Source organism: Phacochoerus africanus, chromosome 12 (genome assembly GCF_016906955.1).
Source record: "Phacochoerus africanus isolate WHEZ1 chromosome 12, ROS_Pafr_v1, whole genome shotgun sequence".
NCBI classification, from domain to species: Eukaryota; Metazoa; Chordata; class Mammalia; order Artiodactyla; family Suidae; genus Phacochoerus; species Phacochoerus africanus.
This window is the reverse complement of record NC_062555.1, coordinates 21,749,396-21,772,375: the sequence shown is the minus strand read 5'-3', so window position 1 is coordinate 21,772,375 and position 22,980 is coordinate 21,749,396. Positions and strand designations below refer to the sequence as shown.

The 22,980-nt window shown below is 42.8% G+C and overlaps 2 protein-coding genes across 21 annotated transcripts in view; one reads left to right on the top strand and one right to left on the bottom strand.

Annotated features, from left to right (window-relative positions):
• Positions 1 to 16,794, bottom strand: part of SDCCAG8 (SHH signaling and ciliogenesis regulator SDCCAG8) — a 250,606-nt gene extending 233,812 nt beyond the window's left edge. For all 10 annotated transcript variants that reach the window (XR_007131197.1, XR_007131196.1, XR_007131195.1 and 7 more), the window contains exons 1-4: positions 15,870 to 16,794; positions 6,655 to 6,807; positions 5,581 to 5,663; positions 849 to 962 (exon numbers count right to left, since the gene is read on the bottom strand). Coding sequence is in view for 7 of the 10 variants with exons in the window: in XM_047754910.1 (XP_047610866.1) it covers positions 849 to 962; positions 5,581 to 5,663; positions 6,655 to 6,807; positions 15,870 to 15,936 (417 nt within the window). In the remaining 3 variants the exon portion in view is untranslated. The remainder of the gene's footprint in view (positions 1 to 848; positions 963 to 5,580; positions 5,664 to 6,654; positions 6,808 to 15,869) is intronic.
• The window catches only part of CEP170 (centrosomal protein 170), a 125,676-nt gene continuing 119,396 nt past the window's right edge, over positions 16,701 to 22,980 (top strand). For 3 of the 11 annotated variants that reach the window (XM_047754900.1, XM_047754899.1, XM_047754901.1), the window contains exon 1: positions 16,863 to 17,054. The gene's annotated coding sequence lies outside the window, so the exon portion shown is untranslated. Of the gene's footprint in view, positions 17,055 to 22,980 lie in introns of all 11 variants that reach the window. The other 8 variants (XM_047754906.1, XM_047754904.1, XM_047754905.1 and 5 more) reach the window with 8 other exon arrangements.

The following is a 22,980-nucleotide window of genomic DNA, read 5'->3' as shown; positions in this document are numbered from 1 at the left end:
GTGACATATTTGGGGTTTTGTTCATGTTTAATTTTTTTATTCCATTTTTTATTATAGTTGATTTACAATGTTCTGTCAATTTCTGCCATACAGCAAAGTGACCCAGGTATACATCTATATACATGGGTTTTTTTTTTTTTCACCTGATCCTCCATCATATTCCATCACAAGTGATCAGATACAATTCCCTATGTGCTACACAGCAGAATCTCTGTTTATCACTGCAAATGCCATAGTTTGCATCTACTAACCCCAAACGTCCAGTCCCTCCCACTCCCTTCCCCTCCCTCTTGGCAACCACAAGCCTGTACTCCACGTCCATGTGTTTGTTGCTTTTTCTTTGTGTGGAAAGGTTCATTTGTGCCACATATTACATTTCTTGATGATAAGCATCAGCACCCCCATGAGCCATTCTTATCCAAAGGTAAGAACCTTTACACTGGCAACGAGTCGATTTAGTCTACCAGCTTAGAATCCCTACTTGCTGCACCACAATTTCAATAGGTTGACAAGTGTGGGAGAATGACTGGTACTACCATTCCAAAGTATGTGCCATGAGCTGGGTTAAAGTCAATAAGGAGGAAAGGAAAACTTCTGAAACACGAGAGCATATTATCAAAATATCACACACAGTCCCAGACTGCTGGGGAATGGAGTATTCAGAAACGGCAGAATGGTCAGGAGTATCATTCCCAAGCCTGAGAAGCTCCCATTACACATCAAACAAAGATGGCAATTGTCAGTGCACTGCTATCAACACGGAGACCAATAACAGCACATGTTCATACAGGGTATAATTAACAGAAACGTTAATGTAGGTAGGCTTCAATGTTAATTGCGAAACTTACCTTGCAGAACTTGACTTCCGCCTCTAAATGATGAATGTATTGAGACTGGTCATTGATGATAGGAACAAGATTGTGTACAGTAGGCATATTGGTTTCCTCATGTTCTGGTGACCTCTAAGGCAAAAACAAATTCACCATGTTTGGATTTAGCAAAGCATCAGTTAATACCATCTCCACTTAGCATTCAATTTAGCACTGACATCATATAAACACAGGATAAACATGGACTACATCACAACGTGGCTACGAGTATTTATATTTTTTATCCTATAAACTCCACGAAGAGAAAAGCTTCAGGGATATGAATACCCTTTGTTAAGGATGGAAAGTGAATAGGGTAGTAAGAAGCTTACGGTACGTGGAAAAATGCTGGAGTAATAGAATTGGCTAGGGATGAGCTGCCTATTGAAGCCATCTGAAAATGTGACATCCTACTCAGTCATTCTGAGATAAAGGGACGGCTCTTCCAGAAATTGCCATGGAAGAGAACTGCCAGCTAAAATTGCAGAAGAGCTGCCTGAAGAAGGGGTTCTTCAGACAGGTGTTTGATGCCGAGTGGGTGCCAGTGAGGTAAAATCGTATCTACAAGGGAGTACATTAACAAAATGGCAAAACAGGATTTTTTTTTTCCTTTCCTTTTTTTTTTTTTTTTTGTCTTTTTAGGGCCCTACCTGCAGCATATGGAAGTCCCCAGGCTAAGGGTCAAATCGGAGCTGCAGCTGCCGGCCTACACCACAGCCATAGCAACGCCAGATCTGAGCCACATCTGTGGCCTACACCACAGCTGATGGCAACACCAGATCCTTAATCCCCTGAGTGAGGCCAGGGATTGAACCTGCATCATCATGGATGCTAGTCAGATTCATTTCTGCTGAGCCATGATGGGAACTCCTGATTTTTGACTTCTGACTAAGTCAATTCGAAGTTACACTGTTCTGGAACATAGAGACTCTAAGACTATAGCGCAAAAGCAGGGACACAGGAAACTGAAATTCACTCAGTGAAGAGACTTCAGAAAACGTGTTAATTCTCTTCTGCAGCAGTCTTGTAATTGATTTTTTTTTTTTTTTAAGTGCCACACCTGCAGCACATAGATGTTCACAGGCTATGGGTCTGGAGCTGTAGCTGCCTGCCTACACCACAGCCACTCACAGCAATACTGGATCCTTAACCCACTAAGTGAGGCCAGGGATTGAACCCATGTCTTCACAGATACTAGTCGTATTTGTTACGCTGAGCCACAACAGGAATTCCCTGGAATTGATTTTTAATGGACATCTTACCTTATCTTAAAATGACTGCAAAATGCTTTATAAAGTCATGCATCATACCACGATATTTTTTAAAGAAAAGAGGAAGTCAAGAAAAGGGAAAATGAGGATCGACCAGTTAGGTGAACCCAGAGGAAAGCTTGGGATGACCACACAATCATTTTGTTTCTCAATCCAGCAGAAATTCCTAACAATGATGAAGTACCAGCTCTCATGGCAGAATAATTAAGGAGAGGTTTGCTTTGGGGCATATTTAATAAATTTAAAAACCAAAGAGACTTGAATTAAATGAATTAACTATGGTAAGCAGAAAGCAACTAATAATTTTATACTAATAGAAATGGATTCAGAACACAGGCAAATAATGAATTATTAGTTTTGTGTCTACAGGAAATAGTCAATGTGAAAATTAAAAAATAAGCTAATATGGTATGGAAACTGTTCATACGAAATCATTTGTATATACTTTGAGGGGTTTGTTAGAGTTTGGATGTCCACCTTTTAAAATAATAACGATGTATTGTCTCTCTCGACACTGCCTCATTTTCACTCTCAATACAGCCACATCTTTCTCATATGTCATACTGGTTACGAAACTGCATCCTAAAGAGTAAAATCTTCAAAAGCTTCTTCTTCTCCTTTCTTTCTTTCTCTCTTTCTTCTTCTTCTTCCTCCCCCTCCCCCCTTTCTCCTCCTCCTCCTTTTTCTTCTTAAGGCTTGTAACCATCACATAAAATTTGTAGGCGCTTAGAGTCTAAGTTCCACTCTCTCCCATGGCTCCATAGCAATGGACCTGTGTAACGGTAACGTATATGCTGCACGTTCTGAACTGACGCTCTGGGTGAGAAGGGTTCTCTTCGCTATTTGGAGTCAGCTTTGTAACATCACTGCTCAGGTTTATCTTTAAAATGTTAATAAGCATGTCTGAGCACTCAACACATACAGCAACTTAATGTACTAGACGCAGAAGTAGTCCACCCACTGTGCACATAAAAGCATTTCAGAAACTGGGTGACAACAGTAATACACGTACTGAATGAGGAAATATTTTATGAAAATTATAATTTATACCGATAAATATTGAATAGGAGCATACAGTACATTTCTCTAAGGTGGGAATTAAGCATGGAAATATGTGTCAGGCTGAAATGAAGTGTTACCACGGGGGGATTTAGGACATTTTAGTTGTGAGTACAGGAAAGTGACACGTCTCCACTGTTTCCAGCACATAGCCTGAGCATTCAGCTGTCACACTGAAAATGCAAGGGGGATGTTTTGCCGTGACATTTGTATTTGTGTCAGACTTCATATGTATCAAAAGAGTTTTAAGTGTATGATTTCATTACAAAATCGTGAGCGAGTACATGATAGAGCCCAGGGAGACCTAAAGCATAGACTGCTATTTTGGTCACTTAAACCTGGCCAACTTGTCCCTCATACCTTCCCTCACAGCTGCCCTGTCCTCATACCCACCCTCCCTTCACACCTGTTTTCCCGTCACGCCTACCCTCCCTCACAGCCACCCTTCCACACACACACACAACCTCACACGCACCCTCCCCTCACATCTACTCTCCCTCACACCCACCCTTATTCACACACTCTACTGCACATGTACCCTCCCTTACACCCACCCTTCCCTCATGCCTACCCCACCTCACACACACCCTCCCTCACACTCACACACACACACTCTACCTCACATACACCTGCCCTCACACTCACACACACCCTACCCTCACCCTCACAGTCTACCTCACACACGCCCTCCCTCACACCCACATAGTCTACCTCACACACGCCCTCCCTCACACCCACATAGTCTACCTCACACCCACCCTTCCATCTACTTTCCCTCACACGCACCCTTATTCACACATACTCTACTTCACACCCACACTTCCCTCATGTCTAGGCCACCTCACACACACACACACCCTTCCTCACACTCACGCGCACACACTCTACCTCACATACATCTGCCCTCACACTCACACACACCCTCCCTCACACCCCCTCTCCTCACATGGACTCTCCCTCACACCTATCCTCCCTTACATCTCCCCACCCCTCCCGTCGACCCTCCTCACACACACACCACCTCACACACACCCGCCCTCCACATTCACTTCTTAACACCCTTTCCTCACACCCACCCGTTCCCTCGCATCTATCTCAGGCTTTATATCACATTGCTTCAATCAGAAATAATACATGTCGGAGTTCTTGTCGTGGCGCAGTGGTTAACGAATCCGACTAGGAACCATGAGGTTGCGGGTTCGATCCCTGGCCTCACTCAGTGGGTTAAGGATCTGGCGTTGCCATGAGCTATGGTGTAGGTTGCAGATGCGGCTCGGATCCCGTGTTGCTGTGGCTGTGGTGTAGGCTGGCGGCTACAGCTCCGATTGGACTCCTAGCCTAGGAACCTCCATATGCCGAGGGAGAGGCCCAAGAAATGGCAAAAAGACAAAAAAAAAGACAGAAAGAAAGAAAGAAAGAATACATGTCATCAAAGCAACAGCAATGGAAAACAGCTGCAGAAGAAAGAGAGCACAGCTTCTTGTATCACACAATTTTATAACCATATATTTTAAAATGTAGAGTAAGACTACATACTTCAAATTTAATATTCAAAATAAAAGCATAAACCAATGTATAGCTAGAATTAAAAAGTAAATTCTAAAAATGATAAAATATAGATACATCCCTTTAAAAAAGCAATGGCTTGGAATTCCCTGTTGGCTCAGTGGGTGAAGGATCTGGTGTTGTCACTGCTGTGGTTCAGGTTTGATCCCTGGCCTAGGAACTTCTGCATACTGCAGGCATGGCTGAAAAATAAAAATAAAATAATAAAATAAAAAAGCAATGGCTTACCTTTTTTACATATTGTTCCTTTTTTTGTATTTGTTAACAGTTGCAAAGTAAATTCTTCCAACTATTTCCTCAGTCACATTTTTCAAGTGAATAAGAAATGAAAAAAATCAGGAAAACAGGCTTTGAAGTCCTCAGCCAAAATAATCAGAGGAAAGAGAATTTCTTTTAAAATGTTTTACATTTTGACATGCCCTGCTCAGAATCTGTCTAGAACATGTATTACTAAAATGACACAGTAAAATTGGGAGTTCCCATTGTGGCTCAGCAGGTTATGAACCTGACCATTTCCACAAGGATGCATGTTCGATCCCTGGCCTTGCTCAGTGGGTTAAGGATCCGGCATTGCCGTGAGCTGTGATGTAGGTTGCAGACACGCCCGGATCCCAAGTTTCTGTGGTTGTGGTGTAGGCTGGTAGCTGCAGCTCTGACTCAACCCCTAGCCTGGGAACCTCCATATGCTGCAGGTATATTTGCATATTGCATTTGCCTAAAATACAGAAAATAAAATAAAATAAAAGTGACATGGTAAAATTAAAACATAGTTAGAGAAAATAATGTTTTGGTTAGGTTGCAATGCTAACACTTACCGAAGGGGACATTTTTCGTCTTCTTGGAGATACCTCACTTTCCTCAGTTGCTTGTTGGCGCAACAAGGCTTTGAGCTGATTAACTGTGGAAAAAAAATGATGGGTTTATTCACCTTATTTTTGATCTGTGGTTTATCATCCCCCAACTATCCTCCCATCCATCTAACAAATATTGTTTAAACGTGTACTATGCATCACGAAATGCACTCTTGACTGGGGACATAAAGACAACCACAAGGAAATCTCTACAGCACAGGAAGGAAGAAGCCACTGAGCAAGTGATGTAACTCACAGATGTAAAACAGTATAATGAGCTCTAGGTAGACCTAGAGCTATATATACATGGTGCTCTACGAAGAGGAAGCGCCTAATTGTGCCCGTTTTCACAGAGGCGATAATACACTGAAGGATGGACAGGAGCTCACCGAGCAGAAAAGGCTGAGAAAAAAATCCAGTAAGAATGCATGGCACAGGCAAAGCATAGAAGCATGGCTAGAAGTTTGGTAGCGTTAGAACAAGGCTTACAAGATGAATGGCTGAAAGGAAGATAGAAAAATGGGGCTGGAGTTCCTGCTGTGGCTGAGTGGAAACGAATCCGACTAGTATCCATGAGGGCGCAGGTTCGATCCCTGGTCTTGCTCAGTGGGTTAAGGATGCAGCATCACCATGAGCTGTGGCGTAGATCGCAGACGCGGCTTGGATCCTGCATTACTGTGGCTGTGGTGTAGGCTGGCAGCTGTAACTCTGATTTGACCCCTAACCTGGGAACCTCCATATGCTTTGAGCGTGGTCCTAAAAGGACAAAAAAAAAAAAAAGAAGAAAAATGGGGCTGAAGAGGTAGCATGGATTCATCTGAAGAGAATACTGCTGGACATCTGATAAATGTTAGACTTCAGCCTACAGGCGTTGGGAAATCAAAGAAAAAAGAAATAAGCAAGGAATGAGATTAGCTGATTTGTGTCTCTGGACTAAAATCCTGGCAGTGGAGCAGAGGAGAGACTGGAGTCATTACTGCAAGGAGGTTCAAGCGCTCACTGTGCGTCACTCAGGTCAGGACTGACAGTCGCACTCACCGGCATGGCTGTGTTGCAGTTCGCGCCAGGCAGTCCCAGCATCCTCATTTCCCACATGGGTACCAAACGAAGGATCCAAGACATCTTCTCCGATAGTGACATCACCTTCTCTCAGGGCACTTTTCAATTGGTGGATGCTTCTATTCGCACGTTCTGTCATAAGAAGAGGACAATCAGGGCCAGTGAAATCTGGGTGACCAGTTGCACACCAACTAAAGAGACAATTTCTAAAGGAAAAGAAACCGTTTCTGATACTGCAGTGGGAAAAAAGAAAAAAGCACAATTCTGTTTCTAGCTGGCTGAGGAACATGCCAGGGGATGTGAGAGATTAAGGTTACGGGTTAGAGGTTAGACTTGACAGGCTCTAAGGTCCCTGCCACCTCAGTGTTCATATTCACTAAACATAGCTTGAGGAGTTCCCGTTGTGGCTCAGCAGGTTAAGAATCTCACTAGTATCCATGAGGATGTGGGTTCGATCCCTGGCCTCGCTCAATGGGTTAAGGACCCAGCGTTGCTGTGAGCTGTGATGTAGGTGGAAGACACGGCTCGGATCTGGTGTTGCTGTGGCTGTGGTGCAGGCTGGCAGCCAGAGCTTTGATTCGACCCCTAGCCTGGGACCCTCCATATGCTGCAGGCTCAGCCACTAAATAAATAAATAAAATACAGCTGGGAACCTCTATATGCCATGGGTCCAGCCCTAAAATAAATAAATAGATAAATAAATACAGCTCTACCACCAAGAAGCACAGAATTCTCCCTGCTCCACTACCACAAACAATAACTCCACAGGGGAAACACCATGCTAGCCCCTCAATGCTAAGACTCCCCTACCCCTCCTGGAGTGGGGCAGAGGGACTCCACCACACCAAGTTCCTGCCCAAGGAAGCCTCCTTGTCCCTGGGGGTAGGATCCCTCTGTTCCCCAACCCTTCTCTCCATCAAGGGACATTTGACTGCCTGGCTTTGATGAAGATCTGAAGAGCTGATGTGCTCAGAGCGGCAGCCTCTGTAGCAGCCGTATTTATGTACACCTGGCTGACCACATCTTCCATGGAAATTCTTGGTAATTTCCCCTAGGAAATTAAGCTTAAACTCACTGGCACATACTTAACATAAATATGCAGGATTTTAACGTAAATTACTCTCACAATTCATCTCTAAAAACAGAATGCAGGGAAGGTACACCCCGCTAGACCAATCACACCTTTAAAAACATATGGTAGTTTCTGCTTCTACCCTCTCAGAATGCTGGGTTTTGGCAGACCTAAGCCAGTAAGGAGGAAGTCTGGCTACCTTGCTGGAGAGACTGTGAAGAGGCCACACGGAAAGGAGAGGCCCTGAGACCACCACAGAGAGAAGCCCAGCCCAGTAACGGCCCAGTGCAGCCTCCTGACGATACTGGCACCTGAGGCCATCCACCTGCAAGGGGACGAAAGAGACCCGACAACAACCCAGCTGAGTCCAGTTAGCCCAGCACTCTGTGGCAGGTACCAAAAATTCACTTGATTTTGTTTTGTCTTTTTAGGGCTGCACCTGTAGCATGTGGAGATTCCCGGGCTGGGGGCTGAATCGGAGCTACAGCTGCCGGCTTACACCACAGCCATGGCAATGCGGGGATCCGAGCCACATCTATGACCTACACTGCAGCTCACGGCAACGCCGGATCCTTGACCCACTGAGCAAGGCCAGGAATCGAACCCGCACCCTCATCATTCCTAGTAGGATTCATTTCCACTGTGCCATGACGGAAACTCCCAGAATAGGTAAATTTATGTATAGAGAAAGCAGATTTGTGGTTGCCTGTGGTTGGGAGTGACAGAGGGGTTGTGGAGTGATAACTAAAGGATCTGATTTTCCTTTTGGAGTAATTAAAATGTTCTAAACTGATTGTGATGATGGATGCCCCACACTGTAAATATACCAAAAGTAATTTAGTATACACTCTAAATTACATGGTATGTGAATTTTATCTCAATAAAGCTGTTACAGGTTCTTAACCCAGTGAGCCACAAGGGGAACTCCTGCTGAAGATGTTCTGTGGTGAATATTTCACTGAATAATTATTTCAGCTTTCTATTGCTGCTTAACAAACCACTCTAAAGCTTGATTGTATAAAGCAACTGAAAGAATTTTGGGGAGTTCCCATTGTGCCCTAGTGGTAATGAACCCAACTAGTATCCATGAGGACTCGGGTTCAATCCCTGGCCTTGCTCAGTGGGTTAAGGATCCAGGGTTGCTGTGAGCTGTGGTGCAGGCCAGCAGCTGCCGCTCCAATTCCACCCCTAACCCCGGGGATTTCCAAATGCTGCACCTGCGGCCCTAAAAAACAGCAAATCTTCGGCAAAGGATTCGAACCTTATTTTATTAACAGAACCATATCAATATGGTAGTATTATACTGTACTATATACTAATACTATACTATAATAATACACTAATGACACTAGTGGTGACATTACTAATAATTCTACCCCATTTTATGGATGTTTTTTACAAGTATAACAACTGGAGAACCAGGCAATCAATTGGTAATTTCATTAATTAAAGTCCAGTTATTTTTTTCAAGTTTAAACCTGTTACTTCTGCTAGTATTTTAGGATTTAATTCTCCAGCTCCAATCTAGACAGCATTAACTATAACAAAAAATTGTTCCTTGTTCATTAAAGCTGAAACCCAGATTTCAGTCATCACTTTCAAAATTTGTCATCTGTACTTGAAAGTTGGTTTTAATTCATTAATTTATCAAATATTTACATATATGTACCAGAAATTTACGTTAAAAAAATGAGTTCCCATGAAAGTTCATGTACGGCTATTATCTATTTCAAATGGATTCTATCTAAATATTTTTTATATAATGATTTTTATTTTTTTCATTATAGCTGGTTTACAGTGTTGTGTCAATTTTCTACTATACAGCATGGTGACCCAGTTACACATACATGTATACATTCTCTTTTCTCCCATTATCAAGCTCCATCCTAAGTGACTAGACATGGTTCCCAGTGCTACACAGCAGGATCTCATTGCTCATCCATTCCAAAGGCAATAGTCTGCATCTATTAACCCCAAGTTCCCAGTCCATCCCAATCCTTCTCCTTCCCCCCCTGGCAATCACAGGTCTATTCTCCAAGTCCATGATTTTCTTTTCTGTGGAAAGGTTCATTTGTGCCATGTATTAGATTCCAGATATAAGTGATATCATATAGTATTTGTCTTTCTCTTTCTGACTTACTTTAAATAACTCTTAAGATCCTCAGAGGAGAGCTTTTTCTCAGGAAAAGCTTTCTCTAGGTAAGAGCAACACATAACAATGATACCAGTGAAGTTCTCGCTCTCTTCTGTTCTAGGCCCTTCCTTGGAAATTTAGATCTATTTCTTCTTGTGTACTCAAGAAAAAAGCTCCTATTTCTTGCTACCTGCATGGGAACCCTAAAAAAACTATACAATTGCTATCTTTTCATTACCAATCGCAGATGGGAATATGTTTATAAAAACATTCTACAGGCCCTTGGAAAATAGACTCTACTTTCTCCAAAGTTATTCACTTAAAAGTTTGAAATCGAAAAAAAAAAAATAGCTATAACAGGAAAAAAAAAAAAAAGCTCTATCTTACAAAATCTCTAATATAAAGTTCTCCACTTACAGCAACTCTTTTTCTACCTTGATTAAATGAAAGAAATTGGGTCTTTTAGGTCAGGGTTCAACAATGAAAGTCTACACTCACTACACAAGAGACCCAGTGAGTTTATAATATTCTCCACATCAACCCCGTCTCCATGTAGACCTTTCTCTGACAGGAATTTAGTACTGATTACAAACTGAGTCTTCCCTCCTCTTACTCCTCAGGAGTTAAGAAAAGTTCAGATAAGAAGTTAAGAAAAGTTCAGATAAGACACATTCTTGGTTTGAGTGAAATAAGAAGCAATAGTTTTCCGGTAAGTCAGTCTTTTCTGAAGAGACTTGTTAACGGAAAAGGAAAGTCAAAAAGTGTGTTACATGAGAAGCACAGAGCTTTAGACCTCAACACTGAAATCTATGAATAAAGCATGTATCTTTACTGCGTCTATTAAAAGGAAGCAGAGGGCTTGACTAACACTCAAAGTATGCTCTGTGGAGCCATCAAATGACTTCACCTCTAAGAGAAAGGATAATTATTTATTTATACCTAATCTGATTAAAAGTTAATAAGCTGTATTAGGAAAAGAAAAATCTGAAAAAAAAATTGTGTAAGCTTTCATTAGCTTACAATGATGGCAGAGTTTTATGAGCCCATTTAATCAATCCCTTTCCTAATATTCTTGTTTAATCTTCTAGAATTTTTAACATTCAAAGATACGTGTTAAATTGTACTATAAAGACAGTATTATGTTTCCATTGTAGCTTAGCAGGTTAAGGACCCAAAATTGTCTCTGTGAGGATGGGGGTTTGATTCCTGGCCTTGCTCAGTGGGTCAATGATGTGGGGTTGCCATTAGCTGTGGCACAGGCAGCAGATGCGGCTCGGATTCAGTGTTGCCATGGCAGTGGTGTAGACCACAGCTGCAACTCTGATTTGACCCCAGGCCTGGGAACTCCATATGCCGCAGGTAAGAAAAAAGAAAAAGAAAAGAAAAATAAAATAGTATTATGTGAAATACTAAGACATGGAACTCAACAACTATCCCAAAGAAAAGTGATGAATGTAGGTTTGGGGTTTTTTGCAACAAGTGACTTCATTTGCTAGGATCACAGATGAAGAGAAATAATTTGCAAGAACTGTGTCCTAAAACTAAAACCAAGGAGTGAGTGATATTTTAAAGTTATTTCAACACTATGTTTCAAACCATGCTAAATGCTTTTCAAATATATACATAGTAACATAATTATACACTGCAACAGACAAACAGAGCTAATCCTAAAGAGTAACAACACAGATCTTCCAAGACAGATGAAACTCCATGGCTCTTCAAATGGAGCCTTTGCATCTAAAGGGCCATAATCCTTATCAAGAATACTGCTCCCCAGATGCAGTCATCTGCTGCTTACATGTAAGGAAACCAGGCTAGACAGGAGTTTCCAGTGGGTTTCCTATCCCACTGCTACCAGGCAGAGCTTTATCTGTCTATATCCAAGAGATGGAAAGATACTCATTTCCTCTTCTCTCCTTAGAGGTCAGTAAGAGACCTCACAATGCATCCTCATTTCTCTTCCCTAACACCAATCACACAGGCTGAATATAAACTTAATTATGAACACAAACACAAATACAACCTCTGAATCCTACACAATCACATGAACATAGACGTAAGTAAATAATTCATCTGGGGAGTTCCCGTTGTGGCTCAGTGGTAAAGAACCCGACTAGTATCCATGAGGATTCGGGTTCAGTCTCTGGCCTGGTTCAGTGGGTTAAAAGATCTGGCATTGCTGTGAGCTGTGGTGCAGGTTGCAGACATGGCTCAGATCTTGCACTGCTATGGCTGTGGTGTAGACCAGCAGCTGCAGCTCTGATTTGACCCCTAGCCTGATAAATCCATATGCTGCAGGTGTGGCCCTAAAAAGCAAAATTACTATTTCTGTTAGCCCACTATCCAAGTATCAATCAGTACAGTGAGCACCGGAAAGGTTACTGAGCTGCTGATTGCTGACAAATTTGTCTGTTCTATTCACTTTTGTCATCCTGTTGCTCTGCTAATTTCCAGCTCAGCATTGAGCCTCTCTTGACATCCGGATGCTTTTGAACAAAAGGCAAATATGCTGCTGCCTAGGAAGGATCATCACTCATATATGTACTGTGAATTATTAATGTCTGCATTCTCCATCTGTACTGGGCAATGTGAAGGGAATTACCCTGGTGACAGGGAGGCAGAACCACACCCCGCAAGGTGCCCAGCTGTCTCCGAGAAAACATGCAATGAGCCATACCTCACTAGACTGAGCCCGGATGCGCCGCAGTTCTCAAAACAAGTGTAGACCAGCGCGGACGAGCAGAAAAACGAAACCACAGCAAGATAAGAGAGACATGTGTCTGTGTACACTTGACCGGGCCTCAGCTAGTTTAGAAGACTGTTGTCACTGTTCACTAGAGGGCTGACAGGTAGCATGACCAAGATAAAAATAGCATAAGCCAAAAGCAGACAAAACCAGCTAAGTGGCAAAGACAATACTGAAAGACATTAAAACAAGTGTACAGAAATTTCAAAATCTCAAAGAAAATATTCTCATAAGACTCTCATTGCTGAAAACCGTGCTGACGTGGCAGGCGCCAGGAGTGAAAGATAATCTGCACCGGAGGGTAAACATCTTAAGAGAGCAGTGTCTCGAAGATCACTAATGATGTATGGATGCTGGCAAATCAAGGAGATCGGCCCTGAGCATCATGAAGGACACACCTGGTATTTTTCTGGCACCAACTGAGAGAGTTTATGCATCTGTCACTTTCCATTGATAAAGAAGTAAGCTTAGCCACACTGACAGAACTTAGGCAAAATTACGAGCCAATACAATCTGTATCCTTAATTGCCATTATTTTCAAGTACGATTCTCGCAGAGCAAATGCCATGAGCAAAGCCTTGCAACTTCTAGATCATGGTTCTCAATTTCAGCACCATTGACATTTGGACCTGGTAATTTTTTTTTTTTGTCTTTTTGCTCCCGCGGCATATGGAGGTTCCCAGGCTAGGGGTCGAATTGGAGCTGCAGCCACCAGCCTACGCCAGAGCCACAGCAATGCTGGATCCGAGCCGCGTCTGCAAGCTACACTACAGCTCACGGCAACGCCGGATCGTCAACCCACTGAGCAAGGGCAGGGACCGAACCCGCAACCTCATGGTTCCTAGTCGGATTCGTTAACCACTGCACCACGACGGGAACTCCAGACCTGGTAATTCTTGACTGTAAAGGCATGTGTTGTGTTTGTAGAGCAGCATCACTGGCCTCTGCGCCCTAGATCCAGCGGACTCCTCCCTGCCAGCTGCAGCAACCAAAAATGCCTCTAGACATGACCAATCATCTCCTGGGTGGAAAACAGTCACCCCGGATGAGAACTGCTGATATAAAGTAATAACACGAGAGCTGTTGTTCAGTCCTGAGGAGAGACTTCCCACATTACTACATTTTAACTACGGCCATGTCTTAATGAAAAGTGGGCAGGACAGTGGGCTAGTCTGCCACCGTGGTGGGCAGTGTACAAACCCCGGCCATCACTACTGTGAGGAGGTGCTTCTGACCCAGGTGTTAAAGCTGCCATAATTAAGAACTTGGGGGAGTTCCCTCTGTGGCTCGGCGGTCAACAAACCCAACTAGGATCCATGAGGATGCAGGTTTGATCCCTGGCCTCACTCAGGGGATTAAGGATACGGCGTTGCCGCCAGCTGTGGTGTAGGTCGCAGACGCTGCTCGCTTGGATCCTACATGGCTGTGGCTGTGGTGTAGGCCAGTGCCCATAGCTCCGATTCAAGCCTGGGAACTTCTTCTATATGCTGCAGATGCGGCCCTAAAAAGCAAAAAGCGGGGGGGGGGGGGGGGGGGAAGAGCTTGGAATTCATAGTTAGTTTCAACTTGTTTTCAGACCTAAGTACGTGAAACAATAGCTGTACTCTAAGGCCACTTTTTATAACTCCCTTAGGTGGTCACTGCTATTACTATCCCAGCGGGTTTTAATGAAGCTCCCCATAATCAAGGTTGCTTCAGCAAGTACACAAGTGCATGTCAAGGTAGGTACCGTCCCTACTTTTTGGCCTCTGAGGAGTACCACTAAATGAAAAGGTGGAAGACCTTAGCACGAACAGGTGAAATGATTCGTTTAAGTCTTTTAAACATCCCAAAGAGATAATATAATTATTCTTAGTATTTCAAAAGCCTGATTAACTTTATAACTTTATCTCTTTTTTCTGTCCAAACCTGTTCACCATCTGAAAACACCCCTACAATCGCCTAACACTAAACCATTGTTTTGGTTCTACATTATTTCAGGCTTGACTGTTTACTTATAAAATATCCCTTTTTTAGCTGTTAAACCCTGTCTTTTGCTCATTTTACCTCAATGGTTGTAGGGAATAAAAAATGGAGTTCTACTGGCTTTTTGTTACTCTGGTAAAAATAATGGTCATAAACGTTAAAACCAAGAGGTTTAAGAAATGCGAAAGAACAGAAAATAGAGTGAATGACGTCTAGTAGAATAATGAATCCTAAAAAAAATTTTTTTTAATGGCCCCACTCGTGGCAATATGGAAGTTCCCAGGCCAGGGATTGAATCAGAGCCATAGCTGCAACTTGTGCTACAGCTGTGGCAACAAGGGATCCTTAACCCACGGTGAAGGCCAGGTGGGTTAAGGATCCCTTAATGAACCTTTGCCTACACAGCAATCCGAGCCTCCACAGTCATTCTTAGCCCACTGCACCACAGTGGGAACTCTAATATTCCTTAATGAAACTTTTAAGGATTAAGGATCCAACAGAGTCACGGCAGTGGCTCAGGTGGCTGCTGAGGCATGGGTTCAATCCCTGACTGGGAACTTACACACATGTCACAGATCACAGATGTGGCAGAAAGAAGAAAGAAAGAAGCAAGGAAGGAAAACAGAAAGAAAGGGAGAAAGAAAAAACATAGGCTTTTAAGCTTTTAAGGCAGACAAGCCTGACTGAATTAATACCAGGCTTTGCCACTAACCAGCTGGGTCGGCTTTGGCCTAATTTAACTTCCTTGCACCAGGTCCCCAGGTGTAGAAGAGGGTCACTCATAAGGCTGTTGTTAAGTTTTAAGTGATTTAATGTGTGTAAATAGCCTGGGCCGCTAAATAGAAGGTGTTGTGACTAAAATAATTATTAGTGTGTTTTTTCCTTGTCCAATAAATCACATCCAACCCAGCATACTATAATTCGAATGTGTAAAATGAGCGCATCAGAAATGTACTGGATTAAAAAGAGATGTAGGGGAACTGGGCGACACTCAGAGAAGCGTCCTAGAGATTTTGCGGGCGTCGGGTGAAAGAGATGCCCAAGACAAGATCAGGGAGTTGGTTCAGGTAACTATGGGAACTATGGGAATCAAGGGAAGCGATGCTGCTTAACCGTAATAACTATTTAGCCTTCCCTCAAAGATCACAGCAACATCCAGCTTCTTCCTCTGCACTCTGGCTTGGGCCGAACCAAGCCGTTAGGAAATGCACCTGGTCAGCTCCCGTCCACGAGACCCTGGTATTAAGGGGTTAGGGCAAAGGTTCGGAGCAACTCACCCCGGAGACTCCGTTGATACTGCCCCAGAATCTCCTCCAGAGTAGAGTTCTCCGGAGATTTCGCCATGCACACACTCGGAGCCCAGAGACGGGAGTTGCGTGGGGTAGTGTCCAGGGTTCTCCTCTCCGAGAATAAGAGGCCCCAGCGCCCCACAGGCGCCCACCCGCTTCCTGCCGCTGCTGTCAACCCGGAGCGCGGAATTCCAGACGCAGCTAGCCGGGCCTCTTCCCACCCACGGGCCCTTGTGGTGGAGCTCGGAAACTGTAGTCCTCGTGTTCCGGGATTACTGTCTCAAGTTCCCAGGCGCCCTCCCAAACAAACTACAATTCCCAGAGGGCAACGCGCTCCAAACTCACGCTTCAGCAGTTTGGCTGCCAGATCTGGTCGCCAAGAGACCGCTTGGAGGCTCCGCCCATTTCTGAAGCGCTGCCTGGCTTGGTCCTGCCTCCATCCCATCGTGTGTTTGGACCATCTAACTGACAGAAAGCACTCACTGAACGCCTTGATTCTTTTAAGTTCGCTAGAATGCAGTTGACCCTTGAGGCGTCTCAAGAACGCAAATAAATTCTACACTCTTCAGCCGCAACTTTTGCCAACACCGCCAAGTAAATTCTCAGGAAAAAGAGGCTCTGAATCTCCCAAATAGCCTAAATTGTGAAGGCGGCTGACACTACAAATTTTAGCACACCCAGCTGGCCACCCGACCTCAGTTTGGAGAAGTTGACGCACTGCCCGCTGGGAAATGTAGTCCTTGCGGGTTGCGGTCCCAGCTAAAGCCCAGTCCTCTTCATTGTTGAAGCAGGTCTTTGGTGTACGCCTGCGCAGTCGGCAGCTGGCGAGGCCTGTGGGTGAGACCCCCCACACAACCCCTTTTCATTGTCTGTGCTTGGCGCCTGCGCAGTAGAAGTTCGCCGGGACTGGGCCGGAGCAGGGGTAGGGCCGGGCTCCTCGCCCTCTCCCCTGGCGCCTGCGCACTGGGCGGCCGCTCCTTGCCGTTACCGCTATGTGCGGAGCGTGTGTGGAATAACGTTATTGCCCAGCGGCGCGGAGGGGCCAGGAGCTCGATCGCGGCGGCGGCGGCGACGACGAAGACGACGACGACGGGGTGGGGGAGGAAGCTGGCGAGAGACTCACGGGACGCGGCGCGCCCCGCCCCCCCGCCCGGTGCCTCTCAGCAGTGAGGGGTAAGTGATGCACTCTGATGCCGTCGCCGCCGTCTTCCCACATCCTGCTCCTCCGGTTTGCAGCCGGGGCTCGGGCGCGGCCCGCGGCGGGCGGGGGTGCGGGCTGGGCGGCGAGGGGCGCTTCCCGTAGGCTCCGCGCGCTGCCCCCGCCCCGGACCCGGGACCCAGAGGGGCCGCCCCTCCCCTCCCTCCCTCCCCCCGCGTCCCCCAGTCCTGCGGCCCGGCTTCCCCGCTTGTGTCCACGTATTGAGTCGTCTGGGCTCTCCCGGCTTTGTGCAGCCGCTCCGCCCAAGCAGTGTGCAGGGGTGCGGGCGGAGCAGTGGAGGGAATGGCTGCGCTGCCGCTGGTGAAGGGATATTTCCCGGTCCGAGCAGCTCGGTGTCGATCCTTATTGTGTGGTTGTTTTGGGGGTGTGGGGTGATTTGGGGGGGTCCGGCGAGGAGCCTTTTGGACGCGGTGGGAGGGCGTAGAAGACGTGGTGTCACGCACCCCGCCAGGCGACTGCACCCGCGCAGGCTGTAGCTCGGTAGTAAACCGGGGGAGGAGAAAGTGGCTTCCTGTCGGCTTCATTGTCCTGAGATTCAAATGTGGTCTTTGGTATGTGTCCCTTCATTTTATGCAAGGGAAGGAAAAATTAGCAGCTGCTTAACACAGGGCGGGAAGATATGGGATTTGTATCCCGAGCCATAGAATCTTTGTTTTTTAGTGTGTAGCAGAGTTTTATTTATTTGGAGAATGTAAAGCTTCTGGAAGACAAGGACAGTGCCTGTCCAAACCTTGCCAAGGTGATCAATATAAAATTACTAGATGACGATGAAGAATGGACTAGGAAGGGCCTTGACAACGAAGCTGTTGTGTAGCAGGAAAATGAACCGGCGGAATTGTTTTTTTATTGGGTGGGTAACGCATTCGTGTTCCTAAGGGAGAAGGTTAGGAAACATCTTTCCGTTTTGTTTTTTAAGCATGCAAAACAAAAAATAGGCCTGGTACATTTCTTTTTCTGACTTTTTGAACTGATATTTTTATTCTCTTAATGAAAATTGACCCACTTGGGAGAAATGTGGTAAAGTAGGTGATACACTTGATTGAAAACGCATCTCTTAAAATGATTTGATTATTAAGCTTACAATGCATACAACCATTTGCTGGGGTTAAAACAAACAGAAGAGAGATTGAAGGAGAATGGGGAGGAGCAGGTGGAGGACTGATTTGAGAGGAGACAGTTGTATTATAAATACAGTATCCAGGTCTGCACTGATACAACCCTGGCTGGGTAGGCTGCAACGGTTTAGGAATTCAGTTCTGGAACTATTACATTGCAAGTTACAAACCATTTTGTATTTTTCTGCCATTATTTTTTAAAAAGTAAAACCAGTGCTGCTTTTACTTTTTCTTAACTTTGTAGATCTTGTAGAATTTTGGTGTTTTAAAGCTGAAGAGTCTAAAAGCACTTAACAGAGACAAGAGGAAGACGTAAAACTTGGAAAGTGAACTGACTTGTGTGTCCAGCCAAAATACTCATGAAAGCCAGAGTCAAATAAAACCAACGTCTCTGCAATGTGAGCTCCCAGCTGTCTCCCCTAGTCCCCCTGCTTTTAGGGAAAGCTTCTCTACAGACTCTGAGTTGTCTGTGACAGTCAAGTTCATTGACAGCTCAGTTGTAGCAGTCTAGTCTTTTTCTTTTGAAGTAAAGATAATAATACTAATGATGTAGAACTATAGTTTTATGTATTAACTTAAGGATATAGAAAAAGATACCCTAAGTGGGCTTTTCCTAAAAACAGAAGCTGTTGGAATTTTCCCCCTACTTTTTATTAGTAACCATATTTTAGTACTTTTGTCTTATATTGTATTTTATAGTATGATCAACTATATATAAACTCTTAAAAATCAAATTGCCACATAACGAGAACCTATAAGGTTTGTTTTTCTTCAGTTAATGAATTTTATTATTTTCAGCTTAATTTACTTTTTAAGGAGAACACTCATGTTGCACTTTTAATTAAATGTATGCTTTTTTGTTGAAATCGAGTTTGCCATAAATTGCTTATTTGTTGTCTTATACTTTTTAATCCTTTAATTCTACATTGCACTTTAATAGATTTTTTTAAAAAAATTAGCATATCATGGACTTCTCTTATGGCCCAGTGGGTTAAGGATCTGGTCTTGTCACTGCTATGGTTCAGGTTCTCTCCTGAGGTGAAATTTTGATCCCTGGCCTGGGATCTTGCATGTGCTGCGGGTGAGCCAAAGCAAAACAAAAGAATTAGTATATCGCTTACATTTCAACTTACTTAAAAAGTAATCTGTAATTAAATTCACCATGTGGAATTATATTAAATCAAACTTGAAATTTGTCTTACTGTTAAATTTCATGATGTTCTAAAATGACTTTGTATGGAAATAAATAACCATCTGCATATTTTCCAATTTAGTGTTAAAAGTGAAGTTTATACTGTAAAATTATCATACATTATGCCTGTTAATGTAAATATCAAAATACTTTAAAAAAACTCTGTGCTTAAGTGATTTGGTTTATTTGTTCCAACTATCAGTTTTTTATTTCCTTTTATCACTAAAAAAAAAAAAACTAGTTTTATTGTTGTATCCGATGGTAATCACATATCACTCTTCTAGTACTGAATACTAAACATGTTTAAACTTGTTGTCAACTTTTTTTTTTTTTTTTGGTCTTTTTAGGGCCGCACCCTCGGCATATAGAAGTTCCCAGGCTAGGGGTCAAATTAGAGCTGCAGCTGCCGGCCTACACAACAGCCTCAGCAACACCAGATCTGAGCTGTGTCTGTGACCTGCACCACAGCTCACAGTACCACCGGATCAGTAATAGACTGAGTGAGGCCAGGGGGTCAAACCTTTGTCTTCATGGATCCTAGTTGAATTTGTTATTGCTGAGCCACGACGGGAACTCCCAACATGTCTTTTATTTCACAAAATTCTATCCCAGGAAAATACTTTTGCTATTTTAATTAAGGTGTAGTGATTTTTTTTCTTCTTTTCATGAACATTGGGCAGTTAAACAGTGCAGTGTTCTAATAAACATCTAACAGCGTGATGTTAAATTGCCAACTCAAATATCTGTACAGTTGCAAATTCTGGGAATATAAGAAAAGAGGAATTACATACCATCTGAAAAATCCTTGGTGAGTAAATAGTATTGTCTGGAGCATTAAGTGCTGATGTATTTCAATAAGAAATGGGTTTCTTCTAATGGAGAGAAACAGACTACCTTGTTTCATAAACTCTTGTTAATAATCAAGATTTATAATAATCAACTAACCTAGATGAAATGGGTCTTTATTTACTCTGATATTTCTTGAGGGAAGTGCTCAGCAATGAGTTAGCCTCTTGGGCTTCATAAAAGAATAAGAAGACACCTGTGGGGTAGTAGGGTTGATTAAGTTGGATATATAGTCCAGTTTAGGTGATATCATTATGCAATAGTACATTACAATTTGGGAAGGGGGCTAAAAAGAATGACATAGTTGACATGTGCTGAGAGTAAAGCCCACTTTTGTGTCAAAGTTAGAAAGAAAACCAATGAAAACAAGGTTAAAGGAAACCTTGTAAAAATTGCTTATCTCCAGTAGATATTATACAAAGCATAGAAGTCGAAAGGAAGCCCAAGCATTAGATTTGAAAAACAAAAATGAGACACAGCAGAGAATAAGTCAGTATTTAATTATATCAATAGCTAATAAGTAGTACAGAAAATATTACCCTTTGGTACATAATATTAAATAAGTGAATAATACTTAGTATGTGTTGAGTCCCTAAGTGCCAGCCATTGTGTTTCTATTTATAATTTGTCCAGCAGTCTAGTAAGTAAGGTATTATTCACTTGTGATGGAACATGATGGAAGATATTATGAGAAAAGAATGTATTTATATATGTATAACTGGGTCACTTTGTGTATAGCAGAAATTGACAACATTGTAAATAAAGTATAATGAAAAATTAAAAAAAAATAAAGTTGAGAATATTTGAAGTCCAGAGTTTAGTGAATAATTCTGCCTCTGTGTCACACATTACTAACCTTTGTCTTTTTGTCTAAAGCCAAAATTCTTTCCACTTGTCTTTTTCAGTAAGTTGAAAAAAGGGCAATATTTATTCCCTTCTAATTCATAACATTTTAAGATTAGAGGAGACTTTAGAAGTTGTCTCAAACAATGCGCCACCTACTGCTAATATCCCTGAGATCTCATTAGGTCCAGCTTCTCCATGAGGAGCACTTCCGTAAACAAATGAACATAGGATGGCTCATTTAGCTTTTGAAAAGTAAAATAGATCTTATTTAAACTAAGCTAGTATCTGCTCTGCTATACAACTTCTTCCATTGATTCACTTCTGTCTTTAAGAGTGACATACAGTAAGGTTTTCCTCCATGTCTCGGGTCTCTGCTAAGTTTTCCCTTTTCTAAATTAAACACAGCTTCAGGTAATACAGTGTCTTTTACCTTTCTCATCTTGTCACTAGACCCAGTCAGTTTTGTCATTGCTGTTTTTGTTCTGATCCCATTTCTAAATTGGAGATTTAATTCTCCTGTTGTGGTCTGAATGATTATTCCTTTCCTGCATTCAAGTCATAAAGTTGTGTTTAGAGTCTCAAATTGTGTTAATGCTAATAACAACAGTAATATCTTTGCCAGTTTTAGGCAAAAAAATGGGAGAAAAATGTTTTGTGGCTTTTCAAATTATATTTGTCCCATTCAAGGGACTAGGTTCTTTTTCATTCTGTATTTCTATTTTTCTAATCTTAAAATGACCTTTTTCAATGGAGTGATAGTGTAAGTAGGAGGTAAGTTTCTTTTGATATTTGTCTTTGGGTCTCGTTTTAGCGTTTTGAAATAAACAATAAAAAGTTAGCCTGATGTTTTCCATTTTATTTTTTGAAAAAAATTGTCTGGAAATCACTGCTGTAGTCAATCTAAACCTAAGTCTTTTTTATGTTAAGATCTTTCCCATCCTGTATGAATATGTAAATGATGTTTTTGAAGCAATATTTACCTTTGACCCTTTTAAATATCGTCTACTTGCATGTAGTTAAAACTTGAAATCTTTTCTGAATCATGTTTCTGTCGTCCTAGGGATTAGCTTCCCTTGCTGGCTTTTTGACATTTATAAATTTAACAGGCAAGCCCTCTTATGTCTTCATCCTGTGCTTGTACTGGATAGAGCCAAGAGCATAGCCATGCAGATTTATAAATAGAATAAATGTTACATAAATCAGAGTTCCCATTGTGGCTCAATGGTAACACACCCCACTAGGATCCGTGAGGAGGCAGGTTCCATCCCTGGCCTTGCTCGGGGGTTAAAGATCTGGCGTTGCCGTGAGCTGCAGTGTAGGTCGCAGACATGGCTCAGATCCCGCATTGCTGTGGCTGTGGCTGTGGTCCTAAAAAGCCAAAAAAACTGTGCTGTGACTGACAGCTGTAACTCTGGTTAGACTCCTAACCTGGGAACTTCCGTGTGCTGTGGGTGTGGTCCTAAAAAGCCAAAAAAAACTAAATAAATGTTACTGTAAATAAAATTTGCTGGAGGAAAAAGATGACACGAAGACAATGAAAAGCATTTGAATGTGGGTTTTTTTTTTGTTTTTAATTAAGGAGAAAATCATTACATCCTTTAGTACTGAAGGATTTAGTTGAAGCTTACAATCTGGTGCGGACATGGATAATTATATAATTATATGATATAAAGTCGAATAAACCCATGTGCTGAGAAGAAAAATCAGAGTAAAAGGATAGAGAGTGATGGACTGCTATTTTTATTATTATTTTTTTTTTTTTTTTGCTTTTTAAGGCCACACCTGCATGTGGTGGTTTCCAGTCTCGGGGTCAAATCAGAGCTGCAGCTGGCCTGTACCACAGCCACAGCAATGCTGGATCTGACCCATGTCTGAGACCTA